The sequence below is a fragment of the Triticum urartu genome, chromosome 1 (genome assembly GCF_003073215.2).
Source record: "Triticum urartu cultivar G1812 chromosome 1, Tu2.1, whole genome shotgun sequence".
Lineage (NCBI taxonomy): Eukaryota > Viridiplantae > Streptophyta > Magnoliopsida > Poales > Poaceae > Triticum > Triticum urartu.
In genome coordinates this window covers 392,022,873-392,045,417 of record NC_053022.1, presented here as the reverse complement: position 1 = coordinate 392,045,417, position 22,545 = coordinate 392,022,873, and the positions used below count along the sequence as shown (strand labels likewise).

The following is a 22,545-nucleotide window of genomic DNA, read 5'->3' as shown; positions in this document are numbered from 1 at the left end:
AGGCGTTGGCTGCAGTGTATAATGGACCAGTTGAGTTGGAGAGGACTGCAAATCAGTGGTTGAGCACCTAAAAACTACAGGTCAAATTCGGTCTTCCTGCTATGGAGTAATTCAGGATATCAAAGTGGTATTCTCTAGTTTTGTTACCCACAAAATCTCTTTTGCTGGGAGGGGATGCAATAGACTTGCTCATGAGCTGGCAGCGAAGGCTAGACAATTGGGAGACATGCTAATCATTGCCGGTGTTCCGGATAGTTTACGAAGTCTTATGCTCTCGGAGTGTAATCCCCCTCTTGAGTAATTTATTACTCTTGATTCTAAAAAAAGACTTACAAAATTCAAGGGACTACCCACCATTCCGGAACAACAAGAAGACACACGAGAAACCATTTTAAACAATAAACAACATCATACAACATCATGACATACATATGATATGTTTCTAAATTAAACTCTAGGGGAACAAGGAACATCTCGGCTCCTTGCTTTGACACATGCACATAAAAATGTGGAGCTAGGGTGGTTTCAAACATCAGAAGATGCCTTCGGGGAGATCTCGGGTGTCTTCACTAAGATTATGACTTAAGTAACATGATGGCAAACACTAAGTAGCATGGATAAATATCCCTCACAGGCTGAGCTACATTAGAGCCATGGGGCCTTGTCCACCTCCCCCTCTATGAATCAGAATCTCACTACCATCTATTAATATTTCTGTTACTTCCCATTTACAAGTTTGATCATGTTGCTTGTTTGCTCATCTTAATAAGTGGATGCGCTCAAAATAATAAACCATAAGCCCAACTAGCTTGGGGAATTCCAAAGATAAATGTCTAAGCTAATGCGTTTGTTGTGGCACTTGCACCTACATACCAAGATTGATCGTCCCATGGCAGTAAGGCCCGCATAGTATGAATAAAAAGCCCTCACATGCGGAGCTATGTTAGGGCCAAGGGGGCTTCCCCCCAATCTCGAGTGTCTTCACTAAGATTATGACTTAAGTAACATGATGGCAAACACTAAATAGCATGCATATAAATATCCCTCACAGGCAGAGCTACATTAGGGCCGGGGGCCCTTGCCCCCTCCCCCTCTACGAATCAAAATCTCACTACCATCTATTGATATTTCTATTACTTAAGTACATGATTGAGCTATAAATATCCCACTTACAAGTTTCATCATGTTGCTTGTCCGCTCATCTTAATAAATGGATGCGCTCAAAATAATAAACCACAAGGCCAACTAACTTGGGGAATTCCAAAGATAAGTGTCTAAGTGTGTTGTGGCACTTGCACCTATATATCAAGATTGATCCCTCCCCCAAAAAAAAATCAAAATTTCACAACAATGTATTTATATTACGTGATGGACCTATAAAATAGCCTGTTTACCAACGACACCTGAAGAAGATTACAAGGGTGATCCGAGACTTATTATGGCAAGGCCAAGGATGCCGATTCTGGCTCAATCATAGCTATGGTTCTATTCCGGATTCGGTAAGGGGGGCGCAAAGATGGTCGTTCTATTCAGGAGTTGTCTCCTACTGTCTCTGCCATGTGTTAGATTGGGTTTAAGTTAGAGATAAGGAGATAGAGATAGAATTAGTTTAAACCACATGTAACTTGTCTTGTACTCCAAGTCTCTACCCCTCTTGTACTCCTATATATACCCCATACGAGGGTCATATCAATACACAATAATATTCTAGCCATCCTACAATTTTCACATGGGGTCAGAGCGGTTTGTCCAACGACGCCGATCCTAGGACCTTCCCCTACTTCCGCAGCGCGCCGTCCCCGGGGAGATCAATCTCCTCTCCCCGGGGACGCGGCACCCGATCGGTCAAAGATTATATTGGTTCTTTAGATTAGCTTAGCTACAAATTTCGAATTCCAATCTAGGTTTAATTTTCTCAGCCATCAATAAACTCCATCGGACCCTCAAATCCTACTGCAGATCCATTGTTGCACGCGGAAGCGATCCGAACGGAAAGGTTTCCTCTGAAGCCGCGCGCACACATGCAAGCAGCGGCTCCGCTTCCTCCGGCCGTGCGCGTAAGCCCATGGCTGACACCTTCCCGATACGATCTACATCAACACCATGGGCGGTCAGCAGCCAGCCGCGCATACAAGTGCGTCGACGGCCGGGACTCTCGCCTCCACGTCTCTCCTCCATCGACCGCACAATCAGCCCCAGGCCCCAGCCTCCAAGCTACTTCGATTCGCGGTGCATGCATGCACCAACGGAGGAAAGCAAAGCCACAAGCGTCTACAACAATCCAGCCGGGGCGTCCGTGCGCATCTAGCGCGCGTGCAAAACGGGAGGGACACGCGCCAGGCGAGATCCCAGGCGCGACAATGCGTACACCAGGAGGGTGTCACGAGCTTGACCTGATCTGCATCGAGGACCACCGTCAACTACAGCCGCGCGACTCCATTGACTCTGAGGTATGCACGTTTCGGGCTGCTTCTCGACGCCACGCGCGACCCGCACCAGCAGCTTCAATCGATCGGATCTCGAGTCGTCAGCTACGCCTCCGAGCGTACACCGATCGTAGCTACATCGACTTTTTCTGTTCCGGACTACTTCAACAGTGATCTGCATCGAGCCAGATTCCACACCACGCACATGGCAGACGTCTATACACAACCGACCCAGGCTGCAACTACATCGGCTACACCGACACGATCCGAGCCTGCATCAACCTTGCATCTGCATCGACCCTCTACCGAGCCGAACATCTCGCTGTACGACTACGCCAGGCTACGAGCCAACATGCTTCTTCACGGCATCGACACCCTGTCGCCACGAGGGACGCCTCCAAGCGACGTATCATCGTCGACACGCCGTTGCGACACCATCGCCGACACTTCATCACCATGGTCTTCATCAACATCTTCGTCAACACACCGCCGTCGCCCCGTCCACAAGATGGACACCTAAGGTCCTCTGACAGACTTTTCTGCAAGACGCGATCTCGACGACGGCAATGATCGCGTCATGACGATGGCATCTTCCGTGTCATCCACGACGGCACGACTGCATCGACACGGGCCGTCAGTACAGTGACGACCCTACACGGCCACACAGTTCTGGCAAAACCGATGTATGCTCGATGGGCTTCCTCCAGTCTTGGCATAATTGGTGGACTCATCGCCGACGACACCCTCTGACATCCGCAAGGTGCATCGTCCACGTCTGCAGCTTCGTCATAGCGCATTTTTTTGTGCCTCCGGCTTTGTGCGGCTTCATCATCCACGACGACCACACCATCGACCACGACTACCTCGACCACGGCTACATCACCATGATCGGCTACCTCGACATTAATGGCTACGTCTACAACAACTCATCGGCAACAACTCCAGTCAACAGCGTCCGCCTTGTCACTTGCGTCCACGACACTCCCGCTGTGACTGCGGGAGGGAATAGAGGAGAAGGTAGAAAGGCACCAGAAGGGGACGCAGTCACCGCCCTAACTGCCGACCCATTAGAACACAGTTGATGATGGTGCAGCGGAGAAGACGACGAAAGCACAAGACTTCAAATTCAGTCGTACACGTCCGCTTCACTCCCGCTACGACTGAGGGGGAATGTTAGAAATATAATTGGGTTTAAGTTAGAGATAGAATTAGTTTAAACCACATATAACTTGTCTTGTACTCCAAGTCTCTACCCTCTTGTACTCCTATATATACCTCATACGAGGGTCATATCAATACACAATAATATTCTAGCCATCCTACAATTTCCGGGAAAATATCAAGTGCTACCAAGGTTTAGGTGCTACCATGATACAAGCTTCTGGGCCGTCGGATTCTCAGATCGGACGGCTCTCAACAACTCTGCAACATTTGTAAAAAAGCCTACGAGAAGTCCAAAAATTGCGCATATGTCCAACAGATCCAATATCTCACGGATGCCGTCCAATCTAAGAATCTGACGGTCCAAATGCCTGTATCATGGTAGCATTTAAATCTTGGTAGCACCAGATACTCTACAATTTCCACACCATGGTTCCGCACATGCGTCACTGCTCCAGATTGGTTTGCGATGCTCTCGATCGAATCACCTGGATCAGGGACATCCACGGCGCGATGGGTCCCGCCGCCACGGAGGAGTATAAAACTTAAAACAAACCAACGAAGTTGAAAGGTGGTTACTATTAATTGCCTGTATCACATTTACATAACCATGACTTATGGTGTATGCTTCCTCCAGCACCATCTTGATATTCATGCATGCCTCCTCAGTTTTTCTATGACCTTCTTTCTGCAGAATGCTCCAACGAGTAAGGTAATGACACATGTTAAAAATCACAGCAGCATTTTGGCTTTGTTTCAGGTTTTCTACCACCAGAGCCCAATCCCCAACTAGGTCCTCAACATTATCAGGAGGCCCAAGTTGATAGCACATACCACTATCTGCCATATCAACTTGACTAGACTGCATTTGAAGAACAGATGCTCAATGCTTTCTTTGTGCCTACAAAAGTGGCACTGGTCACTACCAACCCACCCTCTCCTGAGCAGATTATCTTTGATCAAAATGTTGTTTTTCAGCATCAGCCACAAGAGCACTTTCAAGAGCTGCACTTTAATACGATGGTTGTGTGTGCCATCTGCTGGTTGATCTGGGAATAGCAGAACAGCATGGCATTCTAAAATGTGGCTGCCAATGCTTTACTTCCTCTTAATATATATGAAAGCATTGTTCGTAAAAATATATAATAAAAGGCATTCTGCTATTCCTAGTTAATAGCATAACATCATTAGTCTACTTGCTTTGGAGCTCTCCTAACACTGGCTCAAAATCTCGCTTGGACCGCAAGCCCAGAAAATCTCCTCCCTTACGACCAGGTCTCAACGATAAACCTACCAGCCCTCTTCAGATCCTTCAGCCACCCCGAAGCATCCTCCCGCGGAACACCGCCCTCTTGACACAGAACTTCCTCCAACGCCACCGTAACATCGGCGGGCATTCCGGTTGAAGACCCGGCGACGTATATCGCAGCCTTAGACGATTTGGAGCACAGCATGTCCAGGACTCTCGCCCCCTGCTCCTTTATCTTGTCCTGCACGTAGACCTTCCGAGGCTGATCCCGAGAGAAGGCGGCGAAGAAACCGCCGCCCTTTTCGTGGGACAGCACCCCTCCTTGTCCCTGGGCGTGTTTCAGCCAGAAGTCCTTGTACAGGAAATCGATGTCTTCGTTTCTACAGCCGAAGAAGAACATCACAGGAGCAGTAGTTGCATCCGCCGCGCTCTGTGCGGCCCTTTCCTCCACGAATACGCGGAACGGCGCGCACCCTGTTCCCGGCCCGATGAGCAGGAGAGGAACCGAGGGCCGTGGGCGAGGCAGCGATCCTCGGCGCATCCAACATGGTATAAGATGATCGTCTGCGCGTGTAACTGCACTGTGAGTTGCATTTTCTCGTGTGATTTCTAGCTAAAACAATCAATGCGTACCTTCATCTGGACTGAGCCCCGTTAGCCATGTGGAGCAGAGACCATGCCGCGTCCTCTTCCAAGGAGTAAGCCATGATACTACACTAACAGTCAAGTGTATCTGATTTGGGTAGACTAAGGGGGACGACGATATGGAAAAGGCTCTTTTCTTCAACGGAGGCGTCAGTTGCACCAGCCATTCAAAAGGCATTTGCACCGAGGGGAAATCCACCAATACCTAAAACTAGTGCAAAATCCACGCAAGTTTAAGCCAAAGGACAACAACACCTGCAAGAAAGTTGGTGTTAAAATCAGTGGTAAGGCATTACTTACTTCTAGAACAGTCCGGTTCTCATTTTGATTGTACCGGTAAAGGTCGCCCCTTCCTTCAGGAGAAGTATAATCCTGAAGTTTTGCTTTTTCACGTTCATCTGTTGCAAAATAGCTCATGACCTACCAAACAGCATGGCATATTAGTCATAGACATCAAGGATATCAGAGGCCAATACAAGATAGTATCAAACAACTAGACAACATGTGTATGTGATGAAGCATTCAGGGTAATTTCTCTTGCCTCGAAGAAATATCGCCTTGGAGAAGCTGATGTGACATCCATTGTCAAAGCAACAAAGGTCTTTAGCTTGATGGGATCTTTAGGAACTTTGTCCCCATCCTTTGTTCGAACCTGGGCAGAAAAAAAAATCGTTCCTCTTTCGTTAGCAAGAGAACTGCAACAGATTGACTGCTTGAGAAGATATAGCAACAAAGACACAACTAATACAAGAATTCAAGATATATCCCTAGTTTTATGGATAAACTCAAGAACTACACATTTGAGATTGAGAAAGAAAAAGGGTTTATTGTCTAAACCATGATAAACAGCTAGCTCTACTCTCAAGCAGTAGATATACATATAAACATAAACAAGTGAAACACAGCCATCTTCTTACATCTTTACTTGGCACGCACTACTGCTAGCTAGGCTACTCTCTAGCTGTAGCTAAGCTACTAAAGCAAGCAAATAGTTATTTTCATTTTGCAATAGAGTGTGCACAAAGCTACTGATGTTGGCCACAAAAGTGAAGCAGAGAAACATACAGAGAATAAAAAGCTAAATCCACAAGACGACAGACCAGATCCACATACCGTAATGTAACAATCGGGATCCAAGTTACAGCGCTTAATGAAATCATCAACAAGTGATGGATTCTGACTTGGTAAAATTTCTAGAACATCACCAACTTGATAACTGATGGCCTAAAATGACAAAACGGTATATTCTTTTAGTTTCCTTCATGTGTTCAGTGTCAAACACAATACATTGAGCCATATTGTGTCACGTACATGTCACGCATGACAGGGAGACTCCCAGGTTCACAAGGCGCGGGATATATGATAGATTGTTAGTTTAAGTTGCATGTAATCTCTTCCTATCTCCTGTAACCGATTCTATCTCTTCTTCTGCAAGATGTAAACCTCCTGTAAGATCTCAACGATGTATGCGCTTCAGGGATGTGCGCCCCTGCCTATAAACACGTAGCACGTCGCCTCAGGTCGAGGTAAGACGTTTCTGCCTAACGCACATGGTAATCAGAGCCTCCTCTTCCAAACCCTAGCTGATCTCCTCTAGTGCCAGCCATGTCTTCCTCCAGTGCCACCCAATCCAACCTTAGCGGTCAGGTCACGGAGAAGCTCTCCCGGACGAACTACATCCTGTGGCGCACCCAAATCTCGCCGCAGTTGAGGGGAGCCGGCCTCTATGGCTACGTCGACGGCACTCTGACGGAGCCGTCCCGCCTCCTCGTCACCAAGGACAAGGAGGGGAAGGAGTCGACCGAACTCAATCCTCTCCATCCCATCTGGGTGAGGGAGGACCAGCAGGTTTTGGGCTACCTGCTCAACAACCTCACAAAAGAGCTGCTCGTCGCGGTCACCGCGGTCACCACCGCGCATGGTCTGTGGACAGCGCTCGCAGGTATGTTCTCATCGCAGTCTTTGAGCCGCGTCAACAACATCCGCACTGCCTTGATCAATGCGCAGAAAGGGAATCAATCGGTGGCCGCCTACTTCGCCGCCATGCGTGGCCTTGCTGATGAGCTCGCCGCCGCCAGCAAGCCCATCCAGGATGACGAGCTGATCTCATATCTTCTTCACGGGCTGGACATGGACTACCAGCCGCTGGTCTCGGCCCTGGATGCTCGTGTCACGCCGGTGTCCCTCGATGAGCTCTACTCCATGTTGAGCAACTTCGACCAGCGCGTCGCCCAGTACCAGGGTGTTGGCGGCGGGTTCAAGTCGTCGGCAAACGCAGCAACTCACGGGCGCGGTGGCTACTCTTCATGTCATCGCGGTCCTCCTCGCGCCAAGGGCAAGCACAACAGCGGCAACACCAACAACGGCGGCTCTCGCGGCAGTCGCCCCATCTCCACCAACATCAAGGATCGCCGCGGCGGCTCGGGTCGTTCACGTCCTGATGCCGTTCGCTGCCCAAATCTGCGGGAAGCCAGGTCACACCGCCAAAGACTGCTGGTATCACTTCGACGAAGACGATACCTCCTCTAAAGATGATGACAAGGTTGCTGCTGCCGCTGAAGGATCCTATGGCGTCGACACTAATTGGTACCTTGACAGTGGCGCCACCAATCACCTCACGGGTGAGCTAGAGAAGGTGACCCTCCGTGAGAAGTATCACGGGAAGGACCAGATCCACACCGCCAGTGGTGCAGGTATGAGCATACGTCACATTGGTCACTCGGTTATACGTACCCCTTCTCGTAAAATTCATCTTCGCAAAATTTTACATGTTCCTAGTGCCAACAAAAATCTCCTATCCGTTCATCGCATTACCATTGCCAATCATGTCTTTATTGAATTCCATCCTTTTTTCTTTTTGATAAAGGATCAGGCCACGAAGAAGGTACTATATCGAGGTAGATGCATTCGAGGGCTTTACCCGTTGATTCCGGAGCTTAGGAGATTCAATAAACAAGCCTATGGTGTTGTCAAACTCTCTTCAACACGTTGGCACGATCGTTTAGGCCATGCTTCTTTTCCTCTTGTTGAACGTTTGCTTATGAAAATTAAGCTCCCGTTTGTTGGTGAGCGAAATATCGAAACTATTTGTGATTCTTGCCAAAGAGCAAAAAGTCATCAATTACCATATCCTATTTCTACAAGTGTCTCTACTCAGCCATTGCAATTAATTTTTTTTTTATGTTTGGGGCCACAATGAGAACACCAAGAGGGAGTTCTGGGAAGGCCTGGAAGACATGGTTAGGAGTGTACCGATTGGTGAGAAGCTCTTCATAGGAGGAGACCTCAATGGCCACGTGGGTACATCTAACACAGGTTTTGAAGGGGCGCATGGGGGCTTTGGCCATGGCATTAGGAATCAAGAAGGAGAAGATGTCTTAAGCTTTGCTCTAGCCTACAACATGATTGTAGCTAACACCCTCTTTAGAAAGAGAGAATCACATCTGGTGACTTTTAGTAGTGGCCAACACTCTAGCCAGATTGATTTCATCCTCTCGAGAAGAGAAGATAGGCGTGCGTACCTAGACTGTAAGGTGATACCTGGAGAGAGTGTTGTACCCCAGCATAAGCTGGTGGTTGCTGACTTCCGCTTTCGAATTCGTGTCCAGCGGGATAAGCGTGCCAAAGTCGCTAGAACGAAGTGGTGGAAGCTCAAGGGGGAGGTAGCTCAGGTGTTCAAGGAGAGGGTCATTAAGGAGGGCCATTGGGAGAAAGGAGGGGATGCGGACAATGTGTGGATGAAGATGGCGACTTGCATTCGTAAGGTGGCCTCGGAGGAGTCTGGAGTGTCCAGGGGAAGGAGAAGCGAAGATAAGGATACCTGGTGGTGGAATGATGACGTCCAGAAGGCGATTAAAGAGAAGAAAGATTGCTTCAGACGCCTATACCTGGATAGGAGTGCAGACAACATAGAGAAGTACAAGATGGCGAAGAAGGCCGCAAAGCGAGCTGTTGGTGAAGCAAAGGGTCGCGCATATGAGGACCTCTACCAACGGTTAGGCACGAAGGAAGGTGAAAGGGACATCTATAAGATGGCCAAGATCCAAGAGAGGAAGACGAGGGACATTGGCCAAGTCAAATGCATCAAGGACGGAGCAGGCCAACTCTTGGTGAAGGACGAGGAGATTAAGCATAGATGGCGGGAGTACTTCGACAAGCTGTTCAATGGGGAGAATGAGAGTTCTACCATTGAACTAGACGACTCCTTTGATGAGACCAGCATGCGTTTTGTGCGGCGAATCCAGGAGTCTGAGGTGAAGGAGGCTTTAAAAAGGATGAAAGGAGGCAAGGCGATGGGCCCTGATTGTATCCCCATTGAGGTGTGGAAAGGTCTCGGGGACATAGCAATAGTATGGCTAACCAAGCTTTTCAACCTCATTTTTCGGGCAAACAAGATGCCAGAAGAATGGAGACAGAGTATATTAGTACCAATCTTCAAGAACAAGGGGGATGTTCAGAGTTGTACTAATTACCGTGGAATTAAGCTGATGAGCCATACAATGAAGCTATGGGAGAGAGTCATTGAGCACCACTTAAGAAGAATGACAAGCGTGACCAAAAATCAGTTTGGTTTCATGCCTGGGAGGTCGACCATGGAAGCCATTTTCTTGGTACGACAAATTGTGGAGAGATATAGGGAGCAAAAGAAGGACTTGCATATGGTGTTCATTGACTTGGAGAAGGCCTATGATAAGATACCGTGGAATGTCATGTGGTGGGCCTTGGAGAAACACAAAGTCCCAGCAAAGTACATTACCCTCATCAAGGACATGTACGATAATGTTGTGACAAGTGTTCGAACAAGTGATGTCGACACCGATGACTTCCCGATTAAGATAGGACTGCATCAGGGGTCAGCTTTGAGCCCTTATCTTTTTGCATTGGTGATGGATGAGGTCACAAGGGATATACAAGGAGATATCCCATGGTGTATGCTCTTTGCGGATGATGTGGTGCTAGTTGACGATAGTCGGACGGGGGTAAATAGGAAGTTAGAGTTATGGAGACAAACCTTGGAATCGAAAGGGTTTAGGCTTAGTAGAACTAAAAACGAGTACATGATGTGCGGTTTCAGTACTACTAGGTGTGAGGAGGAGGAGGTTAGCCTTGATGGCCAGGTGGTACCTCGGAAGGACACCTTTCGGTATTTGGGGTCAATGTTGCAGGAGGATGGGGGTATTGATGAAGATGTGAACCATCGAATCAAAGCCGGATGGATGAAGTGGCGCCAAGCTTCTGGCATTCTCTGTGACAAGAGAGTGCCACAAAAGCTAAAAGGCAAGTTCTACAGGACGGCGGTTCGACCCGCAATGTTGTATGGCGCGGAGTGTTGGCCGACTAAAAGGCGACATGCTCAACAGTTAGGTGTGGCGGAGATGCGTATGTTGAGATGGATGTGTGGCCACACGAGGAAGGATCGAGTCCGGAATGATGATATACGAGATAGAGTTGGGGTAGCACCAACTGAGGAGAAGCTTGTCCAACATCGTCTGAGATGGTTTGGGCATATTCAGCGCAGGCCTCCAGAAGCTCCAGTGCATAGCGGACGGCTAAAGCGTGCGGAGAATGTCAAGAGAGGGCGGGGTAGACCGAATTTGACATGGAAGGAGTCCGTGAAGAGAGACCTGAAGGATTGGAGTATCACCAAAGAGCTAGCTATGGACAGGGGTGCGTGGAAGCTTGCTATCCATGTGCCAGAGCCATGAGTTGGTTGCGAGATCTTATGGGTTTCACCTCTAGCCTACCCCAACTAGTTTGGGACTAAAGGCTTTGTTGTTATTGTTGTTGTTGTTGTTTGGGGCCCTGCTCCTAGTTCTGTTGGTAGACACACATACTATGTCAGTTTTATTGATGACTATAGCAAATTCTCCTGGATCTATCTTCTCAAAAAAAGATCCGATGTTTTCCAAGTGTTCAAAAATTTCCAAGCACTTGTTGAACGTAAGTTTGATAGCAAGATCATTGCTGTTCAATCTGATTGGGGAGGGGAATACGAGAAATTAAATTCCTTTTTCCAAACACTTGGCATTTCACACCATGTGTCATTCCCTCATGCTCACCAACAAAACGGTTCTGCCGAACGTAAGCATAGGCATATAGTTGAAGTTGGCCTCGCACTCTTAGCAGGTGCTTCCATGCCTCTAAAATTCTGGGATGAAGCGTTTCTCACTGCCGTTCATATCATCAATATGCTCCCAAGTCGTGTCATAAACAATGAAACTCCCACAGAACGGCTTCTTCATGTCAAACCCAACTACACATCTCTACGTGTTTTTGTGTGTGCATGCTGGCCCAATCTCCGCCCATACAACTCTCGCAAACTCATGTTCCGATCTAAACAATGTGTTTTCCTTGGATATAGTGCACAACACAAGGGGGTCAAGTGCCTAGATGTTTCCACAGGCCGTGTCTACATTTCTCGCGATGTTGTGTTTGATGAGAACAAATTTCCCTTCGCTGATCTACACCCTAAGGTCGGTCCTTTACTTTGTAAAGAAATCCTTCTTCTACCATCCTCTCTCACTGGCCTCGATGAATGGGAACAAAACCATGATGATCATATGTTGACTAACCCTCAAACCATTGTGCACAAGTTGTGTGATGTTGCAGGAGAAAACGGATCAGAAAATGATGAAGAAAATGAAGTACAAGGGCCATATTTTATGTGCCCCGAACCAGGGAGCAAATCAGCCTCGGGATCAGCTCCCGTGGCAGAGGCAGACCTGCCCAGCGGATCGGCCTCGGATTCTGGCGCCGCTGGCAGGGGGGCAGGATCCCCTCGGAAATCCGCGCCGACAACGCCAACAACCACGCGCGCCGTGGACAGCGAGCCCGCGTCTGCCACGCGGCAACCTGCGAGTCGCGGAGGCGCCCCTACCAACCCGGGCGAATCACGCGGCGGCACCTGTCCGCCTCCCGTTGGCCCTTCGGGGGCCCGGTTCCCGGTCCAGCCCGTTTGCTACAAACGGCGCGATCTGCGTCGGCCGACCGGCGCGGGACCCGCCTCTGGCGCAGCGGACGCTGGCCTCTCATCACGGCACAATGATGTAACACCCCGGATGTAACTTTCCCAATTTGTACTCCAACTCTTGCCGTTTCTGGCGTTAAGTTATATTTATTTCCTCGGGTTCGGGTTTTGTCTCCGTGTGTTGTTTTCATTTTCATGCATCTCATATCATGTCATCATGTGCATTACATTTGCATACGTGTTCATCTCTTGCATTCGAGCATTTTCCCCGTTGTCCGTTTTGCATTCCGGCGCTTCGTTCTCCTCCGGTGGCCATTTCTAGCTTTCTTTCGTGTGTGGGGATTAAACATCTCCGGATTGGACCGAGACTTGTCATGCGGACTTGGGTTACTACCGGTAGACCGCCTGTCAGGTTTCGTATCATTTGGACTTCGTTTGATACTCCAACGGTTAACCGAGGGACCGAAAAGGCCTCGTGTGTGTTGCAGCCCAACACCCCTCCAATTTGGCCCAAAACCCACCAAACTCAGCTCCATGTCCTAGAGCGTTCGATCACGATCGCGTGGCCGAAAACCGCACCTCATTTGGACTCTCCTAGCTCCACTTATGCCTATATATACATCCCCCGTTTTTTGGATCTTCCCCTACCTCCGAACCCTAAAAGAAATCCCACCGCGCGCCGCCGGACACATTCCCGCCGACGGACACGTCCGGTCCGCCTGTCCGCCGCCACGTGGCGCGCCATGATTCGCCCCGCCGCCCGGTCCACATCGCCACCGCCGCCGGGCCCGAAGCCCATCTCCAGCCCGCTCCCGCGCCCGACCAGGCCACTCCGCCGCCGCCGCCTGTCCTTCTTCCCCGAGCCGACTGGCCGCGCCGCCGCCCCGCCATCTCCGCCGCCCGGAGCCGGCCGGACCTCGCCGCCAAGCCGCCGGAGCTCCAGTGCCGCGCCGCCCCGCCGCCTCCTCCCGGCCCCGAGAGCCGCCCCACGCTGCTCCGCCGCTTGCCGCCATCGCCGGCCCCGCCTCACCTCCCTCGACGCCGGCCACCGCGGACCTCAACACCGGCGAAGACCCCGGCGATCCTCGGGCTCCGAGCGTCCTCGCCCGATCTGGATCCGGTCGCAGCTACAGTAAACCCTAACCTCGTTATTTTCTTCTAAGTCCGGAAATTCTTGATCCAAGTTGCTCTGTTCGAGGCCCTGTAACTTTGCATCCGTAGCTCCGATTTGGGCATATGATATATCAAAATGTTCGCCTCGACGAGTACATCATTTCATTCCATTGCATCATTTTCATTTGAGTTCATCTTGATGCCCAAAATGCTGTTAGAAGGAGGCTTCGTGAGTTAATTGTCAGATCTGCTAGTTCATCTTAGACTTTTGTCATTTTTGCCATGATTATTGTGTGCATGTTATGCCTGGGAGTCCTTCATATGTTTTGTTAAGCATTTTGTCTTCTTTCCAGAGGTGCCACCCATGCATTTTTAGGTTGTGTGTGGTGACTTGTGCAAGCTTGCAAAGTGAGGCACCCGGTAAATCTGTTTTCAGGGACTTAGTTGTTTTCACTAAGTCTAGGATATTTTAGTTCATGATGCCATATGTTCAGCTTGTTTCCTAGTGATCCGTGCCTCTTTTAAGGATGATCAGTAAAGGAGTTTTGTTAATCATGTTATGCTCTATTCATCCATGTCTTTGTTTGCAATTATGGAGCACCCTAGCTTGAGTCAATCTGGGCAGATCGTCAACTCGTTTGCGATTTTGCCGATGTTATTGTAGTTGATCCGTGCATGCTATGCCATTGTTCTTGCCATGTTTAGCTAGCATTTTGTGCCTTCTTAATGGATGTATGCTTGCCTTGCCATGACTTGCACCTTGGTGAGTGCATCGAGCTCGTTTACATGCCTTCGTGAGTTATATTTCAGCATGTCTCAGTTTTCACTAAGTCTGAAAACTGATTGTGTTTTAGCTATGTTCGTGTGCTCGTTTATATATTTTGTGAACCCTTTTGGCCCCAGGTCACTTTGGGTCTTTTGTTAAGCTTGTTGAGTAGCTCCATGCCATGTTCTTACTTGTCATGTTCAGGTCATGTATCATGTTATTTTGCTGCTCCGAAGAGGGCTTCGTGATCTGAAATTTCAGACAAGTGTTGATTTCACTAAGTCTGGAATCTGTTTTGCATTTGCGTTTTTGCCATGCTTGTTTGAACCTCTTAATGGAGGAATTGGCCGTGGCTCAGTGCTAGTCTTTTGTTAAGCATCTTGTGTGCATCCCTGCCATGTATTTTGTTGTCATGTTTGGTGGCTGTAGCATGTTCATTTTGTTGCATTTCGATGCCTACTTGCTGTAAATTGCAGACCGGTGTCATATCTTAAAACGCTTGCCATTTCCAAACCGTAACTCCGATTCCAATGATCTTTATATCGTTTTCAAGCGATTTCATCTCATCTTTCCAGTGGCACCCTTGGAATTCCAAATTGAGGCCAGGTTCATGCATTACCTGTCATATCTTGCATTTTGCATCCTGCATCGCATCCCGCATAGCATATCATCATTTCATCATATTGCTTGGTCTTGCACGTGGTTGATTGTATCCTTGTTGCTTGTTTGTCTTGTTGGGTAGAGCCGGGAGACGAGTTCGCTACCGAGGAGCCCGTTGAGTTTGCTTGTGAGGATCCAGTCAATTCTGACAACTGTGCAGGCAAGATGATCATACCCTCGAAATCACTACTATCTTTGCTATGCTAGTTTGCTCGCTCTTGCTATGCCAATGCTACGATGCCTACCTTTTTCTTGTCAGCCTCCCAATTGCCATGTCAAACCTCTAACCCACCTTGTCCTAGCAAACCGTTGATTGGCTATGTTACCGCTTTGCTCAGCCCCTCTTATAGCGTTGCTAGTTGCAGGTGAAGTTTGGAGGCCGTTCCTTGATGGAACATCTTTTATTTACTTGTTGGGGATATCATTATATTGCTATGTTATCTTAATGCATCTATATACTTGGTAAAGGGTGGAAGGCTCGGCCTCTCGCCTAGTGTTTTGTTCCACTCTTGCCGCCCTAGTTTCCGTCATATCGGTGTTATGTTCCCGGATTTTGCGTTCCTTACGCGGTTGGGTTATAATGGGAACCCCTTGATATTTCTCCTTGATTAAAGCTTGTCCAGCAATGCCTAACCTTGGTTTTACCATTTGCCACCTAGCCTTTTCTTTCCCTTGGGTTCTACAGACTCAAGGGTCATCTTATTTTAACCCCCCCCCCCGGGCCAGTGCTCCTCTGAGTGTTGGTCCAAACCGTCAGCCGCCGGTGGCTACCAGGGGCAACTCTGGGCTGGCCTACCGGAAGTTTGGACAATCTGAGTGTGCCCTGAGAAAGAGATATGTGCAGCTCCTATCGGGATTTGGCGGCACATTCGGGCGGTGTTGCTGGTCTTGTTTTAACCTGTCGAAGTGTCTTGAGTTACCGAGATACCGAGTCTGATCGGAACGTCTTGGGAGGAGGTCTATTCCTTCGTTGACCGTGAGAGCTTGTCATGGGCTAAGTTGGGACTCCCCTGCAGGGATTGAACTTTCGAAAGCCGTGCCCGCGGTTATGGGCAGATGGGAATTTGTTAATGTCCGGTTGTAGATAACTTAAACCTTAATTAATTAAAATGAATCAACTGTGTGGGTTACCGTGATGGCCTCTTCTCGGCGGAGTCCGGGAAGTGGACACGGTGTTGGAGTTATGCTTGCGCAGGTGTTCCTTTAGCTTCTCGCTCGTGCTTTGCCTCCTCTTCTCGCTCTCTTTTGCGTATAAGATAGCCACCATATATGCTAGTCGCTTGCTGCAGCTCCACATATATTTGTCTCATCCATTCCTATAAGCTTAAATAGTTTTGATCGCGAGGGTGCGAGATTGCTGAGTCCCTGTGGCTCACAGATACTATAATTCCAGATGCAGGTCCAGGTGATTTCGCTCCAGGTGACGAGTACGAGCTCAAGTGGGAGTTCGACGAGGACTCTCAGCGTTATTATGTTTCCTTTCCCGATGATCAGTAGTGGTGCCTAGTTGGGGTTTGATTCAGGGCCTTGTCGTAGGTTGGGTTCTTTTCTATTTTGGCGCCGTAGTCGGGCCATGAGTGATTGTTTGATGGATGTTATTTATGTACTCTGATGTGACGTGGCGAGTGTAAGCCAACTATGTTATCTCCCCCTTTTATTACATATTACATGGGATGTTGTAATGATTGCCTGACTTACGACATTGCTTTCAATGCGGTTATGTCTCTAAGTCGTGCCTCGACACGTGGGAGCTATAGCCGCATCGAGGGCGTTACAAATGATGAGCCCTGTCTGCTGAGATCTTCTGCGGAGCTGCGCCGTTGCACACCGTCGCCTACTGCCACAGAAAATCCACGGGCGGAATCTGCTGCTGAACCCGATGCTGCTTCGCCCAGATCTGCCTCGGGATCAGTTCCTGCTGCTCCCACAGGTTGCACGGGATCTTCTGCGCCATCAACACAAACTACTCCACCACCGAGACGCACACGGCTACAACAGGGAGTAATTCAACCAATCAATTATAAGCATATTACGAAATATGGCATGGTGTGTTCTACAGGTGAACCCTACACACTTGATGAAGCCCTAGCTGATGAAAACTGGAAAAAGGCTATGAATGAAGAATACATGGCGCTGAAAAGAAACAAAACATGGCATTTGGTCCCTCCACAGCAAGGTAAAAATCTCATTGATTGCAAGTGGGTGTTTCGGATCAAGAGAAAATCTGATGGCACCATTGATCGTTACAAGGCAAGACTTGTGGCAAAAGGCTTCAAGCAACAGTATGGTATTGACTATGAGGATACGTTTAGTCCAGTGGTAAAAGTTGCAACCATTCGTCTTGTTTTGTCCATTGCTGTGTCCAGGGGCTGGAGTCTTCGACAGCTAGACGTTCAGAACGCGTTTCTCCATGGTGTTCTGGAAGAGGAAGTGTACATGAAACAACCTCCTGGGTTTGAAAGCAAAAGTGCACCGTTGCATGTGTGCAGACTTGACAAAGCTTTATATGGGTTAAAACAGGCTCCAAGGGCGTGGTATTCACGTCTCAGTCAAAAAAAATGCAAACTCTTGGCTTTGTTCCATCTAAGTCTGACACCTCACTATTCATTTATAACAAGTGCAATACTCATATCTTTGTTCTCATCTATGTTGATGATATTATCGTTACAAGCTCATCTGATGAAGCCATAACAGGATTGTTGAAGGACCTCAGTGCAGAGTTTGCTCTTAAGGATCTTGGAGATTTGCATTATTTCTTAGGGATAGAAGTGAAGAAACATGATGATGGACTTCACTTGTCTCAAGAAAAGTATGCAACTGATCTGGTAAGAAAGGCTAGATTGCAAGGCTGTAAACCTTCACCTACTCCATTATCTAGTTCAGAAAAATTATCTCTCACAGAAGGACAAGCCTTGAGTCAGGAAGACAGCACTAAATACAGAAGTCTTGTAGGTGCCCTTCAATATCTCACTCTTACAAGACCTGATATATCATTTGCTGTTAACAAAGTCTGTCAATTTCTTCATGCACCGACCACTGTTCACCTGACTGCTGCTAAGCGAATAGTTAGATATGTCAAGAACACTCTTAATATTGGTCTTAACTTCAGCAAGTCATCATCCACATTGCTTAGTGCTTTCTCAGACTCTGATTGGGCAGGCTGTTTGGATGACAGATGTTCTACTGGGGGATTTGCAGTGTTCTTTGGTCCTAACTTGATTTCATGGTGTGCAAGGAAACAGGCCACTGTTTCCAAGTCCAGTACTGAGGCAGAATACAAGGCATTAGCAAATGCTACAGCTGAAATCATATGGGTGCAGTCTCTGCTAAGGGAGCTTGGTGTAAAAAGCAAACAAGCTCCATGCTTACGGTGTGACAATTTGGGTGCAACTTATTTGTCTGCTAATCCTGTTTTTCATGCCAGGATGAAACACATTAAAATTGACTTTCATTTTGTCAGAGAGCGAGTGGCTCAAAAACAACTTGATATTCGTTTTGTGCATTCCAAGGATCAGGTTGCAGATGGATTCACCAAGGCACTACCCATTCGAAGTTTTGAAGACTTTAAACATAATCTCAACTTAATGAAGTTGTGATTAAGGGAGGGTGTCAAACACAATACATTGAGCCATATTGTGTCACGTACATGTCACGCATAACAGGGAGACTCCCAGGTTCACAAGGCGCAGGATATAGGATAGATTGTTAGTTTAAGTTGCATGTAATCTCTTCCTATCTCCTGTAACCGATTCTATCTCTTCTTTTGCAAGATGTAAACCTCCTGTAAGATCTCAACGATGTATGCGCTTCAGGGATGTGCGCCCCTGCCTATAAACACGTAGCACGTCACCTCAGGTTGAGGTAAGACGTTTCTGCCTAACGCACATTCAGAAGATGGTTGCAAGCGAATATGATCAAACGGATCAAAGAACATACAGAACGCCGATCTTCCAATTCAAAGTGGCGGACATCTCTGTCAGTGTCTCCCTTTGTCAAACGCTGATTTGTTACCTAAAAAGGTTAGCAATGCCATCAACAACAGAAACTAAGTAAATAAAAACGGATCAACTAAGTTATAAAGCAATATTCATTTTATAGTTACAATACAGACGAAGCATGAGCTAATAAGGATTCTTCCCATTCATACTAACAACAGTGAGCATGAGTTACGATGACCTTCTTTTATATTGGAGATATACCTCGAAGGTGTCAGTCATGGCAACTGTCAAGAGCAGAATGGCTATAAGCCTATGATGATGGAGTTGCACTTGTCCTTCCAGCACCCATCTACTTTGCAGGAGCTTATGCATAATACTATTGTACAGCGAGGTCGTACAAAATAGCCTACTAAACTATCACTTACGGATTAGGAATTCAGTTCAAATCCTTTCGACAACTGATGGATTTGTTGAGTGTAGCATATAAACATTATAAAGTTTCTGAGTAAATAACTAATACACAAGATAGGGAAATATCTTATATGTTAATGCAGAACATTCCCTACAGATGAAGATGTATATCCACATATAGAGTTGCTGGGTCAGCTAAACATGCCAAAGAATAAAATAAAAACTGACTTGAACTGTTAAGCTCTTAGAGAGGTACACAGAGCATACCATTTGTAACATGTGTTGTGGCTCTCTGCTATTATGGCACTTTAGAGCAGGGGACATTGAGCGTGCTTTCTCAATTAATATCTTGGAGTCTGGAGAAGATGACATACAAAATCTATAAGAGAAATACACAGAAGTTTACAGATTACTACTAGTAAACATTAGCAAGATTGAGACCTCCCACCTGAAATATCAGTAGCTTGCCGAGCCGAGTAATAGATGACTTCTACCTTTGCATCCCCCAAAATATTCAATTTACGATGACTGGCGTCAGATACTCTTGGTAGCAGTGATGGATTTGTTCGATTCAGGGATGTCCACAAAGATAACAACCATGGATCTAGTTCTCCTTCGTATCTGATATACGATAAGAAAATAATTCCTTAGTAACTTTAGGAATTGCTTCTGAACTGCCCACAAATAAATGCTCTCTATCATCAAAGAAGGGAAAACCATTGCTTAAAATGTAACCAAAAAACCATATGGCATATGACTTCTCCAGAGATCACACATGAATATCAAATACAAAATAATAGATACTAAAATCATACCCCAAAGAATGTTGATCATCTCCCAAGCCTCTCTCTGTGATTCGTTTGGCACCAAGATCAAAAAGCCTTTGATCGAGCTTGATTGCAGGAAACTGCAGAGCAAACACAACTGTGAAGAGGAAAACAGAAACAAGAAGAAAACAGTGACAGTCATGATTTCTGAGTAACCGAGGACAATCTAATAGCCAAGACCTCCTTGAAAAACAGTGACAAAACAAACATGGTACTATAGCCATGATAGCAATAAGAAATCCGCATGGCTAATCATGCAGCAAAATGCATGTTTAGAACATACAAAAAAAGTTTACTTCTTGATTACGTGTAAAACTGGCAGTTCCAAAATGAACTTGTTATCTTGATGATATTTCTAGCTAAGCATTTGAATATATCACAACTCTAGTAAGCTTTGCGACATTTTCTCAATCTGCTACAGTAACTTTTTTTCATAATGATACAGTTATATGGCACAATGAAGTTGTCCCTCCCAAAATCATCCTTTTCAACCACCAGAAAAACAGATGATAGAATGTTGCTATAATCATGTACTTCTTTTCCAACCCTGCGCACCATCACATGTTGCTAGAACTTTGGAACGTTATATCCGCAATTAATTCCCAAGAAACTAATGAACTACAGATCATTTCAACAAATCAACATAAACCATTGTATGAAAAGCAGCAGATAGCACAATAGCAGGCTGTAGAATCTAGTCTGAAGACCCCACATTGTACTCCCTATAGCTTGAGTCGCCGAGCCCAAACATGGCATAATGCAATCCTTTCAGCCATCGCGCACCCAGATGATTTCTCAGAAGGTATTTCCAAAAATTCTGCCCAAACGAAAAATCGCAATTAGAAAATCAACAGTCTGGAAACTACCAAGCAAAGAGACATTTCAATCTCCCCACCTTCATGGAATCTGGAGGATCTCCCTGCCCCGTGGTAGACACAATGAAGATCATAAACCTTTCGTCAGGCAAACAACTCTGCACAAACAAGTGAGCGGCAAGTGATGTTCACATGACATCAGATGGGAGGGTTTTGGGATGGGTTTTTGTTTAGGATTCCCAGCTTACGGGATTAAAGCTATCCATGGAGAGAACGTCGACAGCTGGGCAGCCCCCATGCTCAGCCTCTCGGCCTACACGTTCAGCAGCATCTATGGCGTTGCCGGTTTGCGATGCGTAGAGTATGACGAGACGGCCCAGCAGCGGTGATGATGAGGGCGCCATGGGGAGGTGGGACCGTGGGAGGGACAAATGGTGTCCGGCCTACAAGTTCAATGTTCAGTCCATCTAGACCCAGACATAAATCCTCTTTTGACACAGATGATAGATGCAAGTTCATTTTATCTTTTCCCCCGTCCAGTTTATTGCAACGACATGAACAAGGACAGACCACTCCAAATTTATCAGAACTGAAAACAAGTTCAAAAGTTAATGACAAAAATACTTCTACATGTATTACTTGAACCTATGGGTATATACAAGTAAATGCAAACCAAGTTGGCCAGAGACCGAATTGGGTACCAAATCTTAACATAACCTATCTACTACTGTATATCTCTAGAAGGAGCCAAGAGATCTAACAGAAAGAAACCAAACCATGCCAATTTAGGGCAACGGAAAAAGTGTCGGAGCCAGGATTGGAGCAAGACCCGGACCAAAATCTAAGTGCGTATGACTATTTGAAAAAGTACCCCATGCAAAAGTATAAAAAAAGATGCAGCTCATTTGGACTAATATTATTTAAGAATTCGAACTCGGTGCTTAATAATACAACGAACTACATAAAACATGGCAAAGACACCATATAAAAAACGGGAGTACGGAAGATTGTCATTTTTCTGTACTTGTTTTGCTTTCTGGAGTCGATAGCTGGTTGAATGAGCTGTGATATACAGTAGATAATTAAAAAAATCGCCTTGTCCTTCTGTTGCATGACATTGATGAGAAAATGCATCAATATTTTAGGTCTTAAAGCTACACTGCTATAAGAACACGAAATTAATTAAGGAATATCTGCGAGACTTGAGGTTTTAGGACGTCCATCACCTGATAGCAGCCACGCTTTTGCTCAAAAACCTGACAGAAGCCGCCTAGGCGAGACGGCGGGGAACGCAACGAAGTGCTCGACGCCACGACTAACAGGCGGCCGCAGTGGCGCAGGGGGGCAACGCGGTGGCCGGCGTCTGGCGCAGAGCAGAGCAGGCTGGGGGCCGGGTAGCGGCACAGCGTCGGCGGCGACAGGCGACAGCCTAGCGGAGTAGCGGACGCGAGGACGGCGGGGCAGACGATCGATCACCCCCGCATGGGCCCAGGATCTTATTGGGTCCAGCTAGGCCGGCTTAGAGGCACAGGAGGAATGTGGGCCGACACTGGGCCAAATCTAGCAT

At 47.2% G+C, this 22,545-nt stretch overlaps 1 protein-coding gene across 1 annotated transcript; it reads right to left on the bottom strand.

Moving 5' to 3' along the window:
- Positions 1-1,361: 1,361 nt before the first annotated feature.
- LOC125532878 (NADPH-dependent diflavin oxidoreductase 1-like) lies at positions 1,362-22,079 on the bottom strand. The gene is made up of 16 exons (XM_048696753.1): positions 22,003-22,079; positions 21,227-21,421; positions 21,059-21,136; positions 20,876-20,980; positions 20,152-20,243; positions 19,604-19,715; positions 18,924-18,998; positions 6,595-6,705; positions 6,059-6,133; positions 5,782-5,901; positions 5,470-5,686; positions 4,882-5,367; positions 4,518-4,636; positions 4,357-4,449; positions 4,144-4,275; positions 1,362-1,403 (listed from the first exon to the last, which is right to left on the bottom strand). Exons 2-16 carry the CDS (start codon positions 21,380-21,382, stop codon positions 1,362-1,364), a joined length of 2,013 nt encoding a protein of 670 aa, XP_048552710.1. The 5' UTR covers positions 21,383-21,421; positions 22,003-22,079.
- Positions 22,080-22,545: the final 466 nt, after the last annotated feature.